At 36.8% G+C, this 7,832-nt stretch overlaps 1 protein-coding gene across 1 annotated transcript; it reads left to right on the forward strand.

Moving 5' to 3' along the window:
• Positions 1–1,230: 1,230 nt before the first annotated feature.
• On the forward strand, positions 1,231–3,869 carry admb (adrenomedullin b). Its single transcript, XM_027161433.2, has 4 exons — positions 1,231–1,369; positions 1,747–1,862; positions 1,962–2,063; positions 2,691–3,869. The coding sequence occupies exons 2-4, from the start codon at positions 1,759–1,761 to the stop codon at positions 2,893–2,895; spliced, it is 411 nt and encodes a 136-aa protein (XP_027017234.1). The 5' UTR covers positions 1,231–1,369; positions 1,747–1,758; the 3' UTR covers positions 2,896–3,869.
• Positions 3,870–7,832: the final 3,963 nt, after the last annotated feature.

The following is a 7,832-nucleotide window of genomic DNA, read 5'->3' on the forward strand; positions in this document are numbered from 1 at the left end:
GAATACTCATTTATTATATCACTCACAGAGAAACATAGTGAGGATAGACACTGTTTACCCATAAGCCTCCTGGCCAGACAAAATTCAGCTGCTATGAAGTGTGACTGGCCAGATAGCACAATGGGCCATGTAATCCGACCAACAGCTGTTTATTCCAACAAGGGATATTATAATATATGTCTTCAGAGATGCATCTGGAAAGGATCCTTTGTAAGGATGAATTAATTTTATGTGCTGTAATGTGAAAAATTATTTTGGGTGTTGTTTAATGCCTCAGAGCATTAAGCATGGCTCTTAGCACGTACAACCTATTTGATCGATTGATTTCAATATTTTCAGGGACGTGTGAGGAGTTTAACGTGAGGTTACCATAGTCACCAACTCTCAAAGTGAAGCATATTTGCACTTATACTCCAACATGACAGAAGAGGCCACTAAAGCCAGTGTACTGCAAGACTGCACCTAAAACTAGTCTAAGATATGAGCATAAGCAAGCTTTAAAAGGACACTTGCTGAAAGTTATGACCCTAAAATATCAATGCTGCAAAGGTCAAAGGTCAGCCAAATTGTTTATCTGGCCTCAGTGTTATTTTAAAAATTGCCTTATTTAGGTTTTAATGGAAAACTAAAAGATGTGTCCTATATATCTGACCCTTAATATGGAGTGAAATTTGTGTTGTACATTTACAATACATGCAGGCCTTACAGAAGATGACTAATTTTCAAGAAAATTGAAAGTGCATGACATTGAATGTGTCCTTGTGACATGTGTCAGTGTGACATTTAAAGGAAAATTAATATTTATTGTCAATAAATGACTAAATCAAATTGGTGAGAGATGTAAATTATGAAAGCATTTAAATCACTTTTAACACATGTAGCGTGTATGAGTAAAAAAAGTAGCATGTATGAGCCATTCAGGTATATACATGTCTAAAATATATTAAAACATTAATTTAGGCTACTCAAGACCATAAAAACTCTAACTTAAAGCAAACATACCATTAAATATAATTTTAAATTAATTACAACAAATGCAGTGTGACCATTAATGGATGGTTATTTGTTAATGATGCTGGAAAATCATTCCTTTGTCTGCACAAGACAGGGCATGTAAGGTTGGGGATGTGGCTGACTGTCACTCATCCTAACTCCCGCCTCCTCCCACCCCCTGTAAAGTATAAAAGGCTCTCAGGTTTGCCTTTTAGACTCAGAGGATTGGTAGTGTCACAGCTGCATCCTTCTCAAACACACACAAACATACAAACAGGACATTATTTGGGAAATCCTATTTCTCTAGACCAACCAATCAGTGTTGAGAGATCAGGAGTACAGTTCTTGATTCTTACTCAAGAACAAAGCTTCTCAGGTATGTACCTTGCAATGCTACTCAGACATAATTATCATCAGTTGAATGTGTTGGCATTTCCTCAAAGGTCAAGGCTAAAATAATTTTGTGTTGGTAAGACATCCTGCTGTCAGCAGTCTGGTTATCATCATGTGTGAGGCAGTACTTACTGACCCCCAGCAAAGCAGCACAGCTCCATGCCTGCTCCATGCCTCATTATTGCACCAATAGCATCTGTCTGAATGTAGTATGTTTGTCATGCAGTGACTAATGAAGATTAGGAATGGAGGCTGATTAGAATTACTGTGTTAATTATTTTAAGGAACTGTTCAATTTCTCCTGAAATGCATCATTTAGTTGTTCATAAACTAACATGCCAACCTGAACTCTTTCAACAGGTTGAAGTCAAAATGAAGAAGGTCTCACAGAGTATTATGATTTGGTGCTTGCTGGCTGCCTTTGTGCCATGTGTTTTAAGTGCAACAATTCCACCCAATTCTGATGGAGAAAAGAAGTATGTTTGGTTATTTTACTTATCTGTCTCTCCTATTGCAATTATACAGTGAGTGTGCATTTCTGATGTTAACATGTTTGTGCTGTTTTTGTGAACCAGAGTGAATGCAGAAGTTCAGAAGAAGGATCTCTGTGTGCATAATAAGAGTTCAGAAGATTCAGCTGAGAACAGGGATACAGGGCCACCTATATCACAGAACAGGTAGGCATCATTCCTTCTATTGGCATGTCTGGGTTTATAGAAATGAGGTGACACCACTTAATAAAATGTGTACAAGCTTTCATTTGAAAGTGATTTTTTTGTTACAAAATGAATGGCCACATTATGACATGAATAGGTTTCATTGTAGATATATTCATAATAACTAATACCTATTGCATTAATATGTAAAACTAGTAGAACTAATACCTACTGTATATGTTACAACAGTGATTTGAATCAACACAAGTTATGGAAAAATATAGTATATAAAGTTAGACTTGAATTTGTAGGGAAGGAATACCCAAGTAGCCAAACTCCTGCTTTCACTCACCTGCTCTTCAAGATATCTGAAATTTAAACCACAAAACAAACACCTATCACAACAAATTTCACACATTCAATAATCAGTGCAGAGTCTCTGCTGATTTAGTTTTTCATTGGCAACAGAATACACTGATCACCTATAAATAAGTTTCACTTAATTTGCTTCAAGATAAGCATTCATCACTTCACAGAATGTTAATGGACCAGGCTCATGGGATAAAACAGCCTTTCTGGGAGACTGTAACGTAAGATAGCCTCCATTCTTTATTGTTTTTTTTTTTTGTGGCTTGTTGCTTTTTGCAGTGATCAGCCGAGTGGAAGGATGAAACGGGGCTGTAACCTGCTCACCTGCTCAATACATGACCTAGCCTACCGCATCAATCATCTCAGTAACAAGACAAGTAACGCCCCCCCACGCAAGATCAGTCCCTGTGGCTACGGCCGACGACGGAGGCGTTCCCTACTCAGACGCTCCACCACTCCAACCCACGGGGAGGGGGCCAAATGAACAACTCCATGCAGCAAGCCCAGCGACGTGACTCAAAAACTGATTTAAACATCAATCTGCGGTTTGTCCTGAGCCTTTTTCTTGTTTTGGCTCACTATGCTGAAATACTACTGACAGCTCCTTTGCAGGGACAAAAATGGAGAACTACCATGTCCAAGCAGCTGGAACTTTTTTCTACATCCTTTACCAGAGAGACAGGACTAAAGATAAGGATTCAGGTCATCTGGGAAGAATGAGTGTTTGTGTAAAGTGGGTCAGGCAGTTCTGTTTTGTAAGAAAGAAAAGCAAGAGTTTAAGTGAGATAACAAGGGTGTGAGTTTATGGCAGCAATATGAAAGAGGTGAAAACAGTTGTGTGTGCATTTAGTTTGGGATCTGACGGAGCTCTGGGACCTGACAAGGCTCTCTGTCTCTCCCTCAGCACAGGACATGCCACTTCTTCAAACCTCTGGAGAAGCAATGGGTTTATCCAGGAAACTACCAGCTCCTCTGTGTTTTCTAGCAAGGGAAAAGAGGACAGAGAAACTACCAGCTGAAGACTTTGACCAATAAGGTTCCATAAGGAAAATGAACTGAAAGACAAGGTCTCTGCAAATGCTGGATGTGAAAGGCTTGGATTTGGACTTCTCACCTGCTTACATACTTGAAGCTCAATATTTGTATAGTGGGGGAATGTGCAATAATTGTAGCAGTATGTACTCCATCAATAAGGGCTTAAAAAAGTTACGAATATTATGAAAAATATTCTATGTTATGGATTCATATTTTTTTTAATTCAGCAATAATATACTTATAACCTCAGAGATTAACTATTTTTATACATGAACTAATATAGGCACTGTATATTGAAATGAATTGAAATTTAACCATTACTTTTATACTGATTTAATGAGAAACATATCTATGTCTATGTCAAATCATTGTCATTGCTAAGTGAAAATCAGATGGTATAAGCAACTATTAAACACTTGTGAGGAAAAAGAATGAAAGTCTTTTATTTGTAGCTTTTCTTGCAACAACAAAGCTCAGCATTATGATCATCAGTATTTCATCCATATTTATGGACATGAATGACTAATAAAAGTGTTGGTGTAACATTTCCAAGACTGAAAAAAGCAATACACTACAAATTACACACACACACACACACACACACACACACACACACACACACACACACACACACACACACACACACACACACACACACACACACACACACACACACACAAAAATACATGTATAGCGAAGGCAAGACAGCAATGTAAATACATACTACATGCTGCTGCAATACTATCCTCCAGAGATCATTTTTAACAATATATGATCTTAAGATGATAAGATGAGAAATAATTATGCCTGGCTTTGCCATTAATAATATATACTAATTAAAAAATATTTCTTTTTCCAGCTGATCAATGTACTGAGCCAGTCATACTATTAACAATATTCAATTATGCAACAACTTTGCATGGTTCAGATGATGCATAGTCCTAAATATAGTGAGCAAATTCAACCATAATATTGCTTACAAATATTTAACAACATAATATTCCACAACCTAATACACCATAATCTATTTTCTTTAATAGTGTTCATTCAAAACATCTGCTTTAGGAATGCATTTCTTCTAGTGCTATGCTGCCATCTTATGGTAAATTTCTCTTTTTAGAACTCATCCCTGGCCTTATATATACAGTATTTCTAATTCTAAGTCTTGTACAACAGGATGCAGATGAGTAAGAGCTTGCTTGAGTCTCCTGAATTGTGAGAATTTTTTGTGGCCCAAACTAAAAATGATGAATTTTTAATCAATTTGTCGCTAGTTAGTTTGGTAAAGTTTCTCACTGAGTTTTATTAAAAATCTTTTTTTTTTTTTACCACATACCACTGTATCAGACATTTTTCCAATATAAGAGAGATAATTGGTCCAAGTTTAGCGTGCTAAGTATTTGCAATTTTTGATAACATGTATTTTTATTAAAACTATGTTACTTGCCTTCAATCTACATCAAAAAACTAGCTGGCTAACACTAGAAGGCTAGGTCATGTTCTTACCGAGGAATAATGTTTAGCTAGCTAATTTTCTTCAGCTAGCAAATGGGTTTATGACAACTATATGGGCAGCATTTCAGCTTTCAGTACCACAAAGTACTTAATGATTTAATCTTAAAGAGCTCACAAAAAGAAAAAGCTGTAAGACTGTAACTTTCCATAAGGTACAGTCTGGCCTGACAAATCTCAATATCTGCTGAGGCACACAGATGGTTTTGTTAGAATTTTCTTCAACAGTGTGAATCCATTGATCCGCCCTGCTTTGTGTCAACAGTCCAGGGTGGTGGAGGTAATGAAATGGTGTGTGGAAGGATTTGTTGATATAGTTTGCAAAGTTAATACTGATCAATCAATGTATGAATGCCAGAGCCTATTTGAATTTTTGTTGCTGATCATCCACATCCGTTCATTATTCACACAATTGACAATTTACTCACAATCTTCTAATGACCACTACAGGGCTCTCAAGTTTTGAAGACAGGCAAGAGTGACATTTTCATCCCCCCAGCAAACACCCCCCCGAAAAAAAACAAAAAACAAACAAAAACAAAACTGTTTCACCAGGATCACTGACCACATTTTATCAAAATACAAAGTATTTGTTCAATTTCCATTAATTAATTTATGAGTGTGTGTGTGTGTGTGTGTGTGTGTGTGTGTGTGTGTGTGTGTGTGTGTGTGTGTGTGTGTGTGTGTGTGTGAGAGAGAGAGAGAGAGAGAGAGAGAGAGAGAGAGAGAGAGAGAGAGAGAGAGAGAGAGAGAGAGAGAGAGAGAGATTATGACTGGTGTTGTTTATTGTAAGTGTTTGTTGCCTTTTTTGACTCGCATTGTTGCCATTTTGGTGGCTCCCATTCAAAACAGCTCGGCCCAGCCTTTTTAGGGTCATGATTGAAGACAATGTCTCATCCAGAGACAAGCTGTTTTGTGTTGAGGTTTTTTCAAACCGACCATCGAAAAATACCCTCGCTAATGATTATGTTTTTTTTCATTGGTTGTTGCGCTAAATCTTACCCAGATACAATAGTGCTATTTTCTGATTTTCTCTTTTTTTGATTGGCTGATAAGTGTCAGGCTCTACTAGGAGCTCCAGGGGAGACGCGCTTGATTCCTGCCCGGTTCCATAGAGAGAGCGGTGCGGACAGATACATTTTGGGTGCTGTGGCATGTTAAATATATGATAAATAGTCAAAAAGTTTTTCATACGTGACAATGTGTGGCGGGAGAGAGTGACAAAAGACCCAAATGCGTGATTGTCACTCTCAATGCGTGACACTTGATAGCAATTGATAGCCACTACCAGCATGATAATACACCATATCACAAAATCTGGACCTTCCAGTCATTGGCTCGAAATCCAATAGATCACATTTGGGATGTGGTGGAACAGGAGATTACCAACCTGAAAGGGCACCTGAAAAATCATCAGGAATTGTGTGATGTCAACACAGACCAGAATTTTAAAGGAATGTTTATAAAGAATGTTTAGTGGAAATTCTGGTATATAGTAGATAACAGTAATTTAAATATATGTGTTGTAGTACATGTGAACTGTTGGGTTATAAAGCAGTCTATACAGTACAGTACAATTAAAACAGTGTTTACTTCTCCAGCAGTCTTATGGCTTGTGGGAAGAAGCGTTATTTTACTTTTATTTTGCATGTTCCAGTATTGCAGTATCATCTCAAAGAGCACAGTATTGTTAAAAAAATGTGTGCAGAATGAGCTTGCAACAAAATACATTGTTGTATCTCCTAGGCTTTATACTGAAATCATTCCAAATATCTTACCTTTTGTGTGGGTGGCAACAAAAACAAAACAGGGTAGGTGACATGGAAAATTGCTGAAAATATCATCAAGTGATACGTAATTTGTTTCTTACAGCCAGCGATAAAAGCACATAAATAAAAATGCATCAACATTTCATTTTTCAACAAACTTCTCTCACAGTTACTTTATTGTCACCTGTACAAATCTATGAATATTCATGCTTATGTTATCCTCTATAGGTTATAAATTAATATAAAATAGATTTAATCCTTTATAATTAGGTGAATATTAAAAGTGGTTAAAGCTATAAATGAGGCATGAACTCAGGCCTATACCTCTGTACTTGTAACTGCATTCAGGTAAATAATGCTCTGAGCGGAGGAAAAATCTAAAATATTCCCATGAGAATGAGCAATGATGTTCCTAAAACCTAATTTAATCTTACCAAAACTGTTTATCTATAATAATGAGGATATCGCTCTGTTTCAACCCATACAAGGGCTAAATTACCATCAAACCAACACAGATAAGATTACTCACTCATACTGATTTCCTAGTTATAAAAATTATAAGGGCTCTTAAGCAATGTCGAGGTAGTAAGGTGCAGTGAGCTCAGATGCCTGACACTATCATTGTATGATGCTGCAGTTTCTGTTTGCATATTATCGGAGAACTTCTTGTTACATTCAGAAGTAATGCCAAATTTTGCTGTCAAACTGACTTGCCTTAGCTACCAATAACAAAATGACTGAAAGCAAATAAAGTAGCAAGTGTACCAAAAAAACACTTTCGTGGGTGTGATAGAACAGTAAAAACAGAAAAATATACAAGACATCAGATAGTCCATGCCAGGGTTATACTGTAAGGGTTGGGACATAATATATCATTGCTTGACAGACCAAAATAACAGGCTGTTAACTGTTTGACTAACTGTTTGACATGTCATAACTACAAAGATGCAGAAGGGGGAGCTCTCAGTTTCACCTCACTTCACTTCACTACTTATTTGAAATGTGTGGTAAGTTTGCTTATTATCTAGCAAAATATATAGTTGTTATAATTATGGAGTGACATTAGCCATTTTATATCAATTACATTAAAAAAGAGCTTTTTCAT

Source organism: Tachysurus fulvidraco, chromosome 13, assembly GCF_022655615.1.
Source record: "Tachysurus fulvidraco isolate hzauxx_2018 chromosome 13, HZAU_PFXX_2.0, whole genome shotgun sequence".
Lineage (NCBI taxonomy): Eukaryota > Metazoa > Chordata > Actinopteri > Siluriformes > Bagridae > Tachysurus > Tachysurus fulvidraco.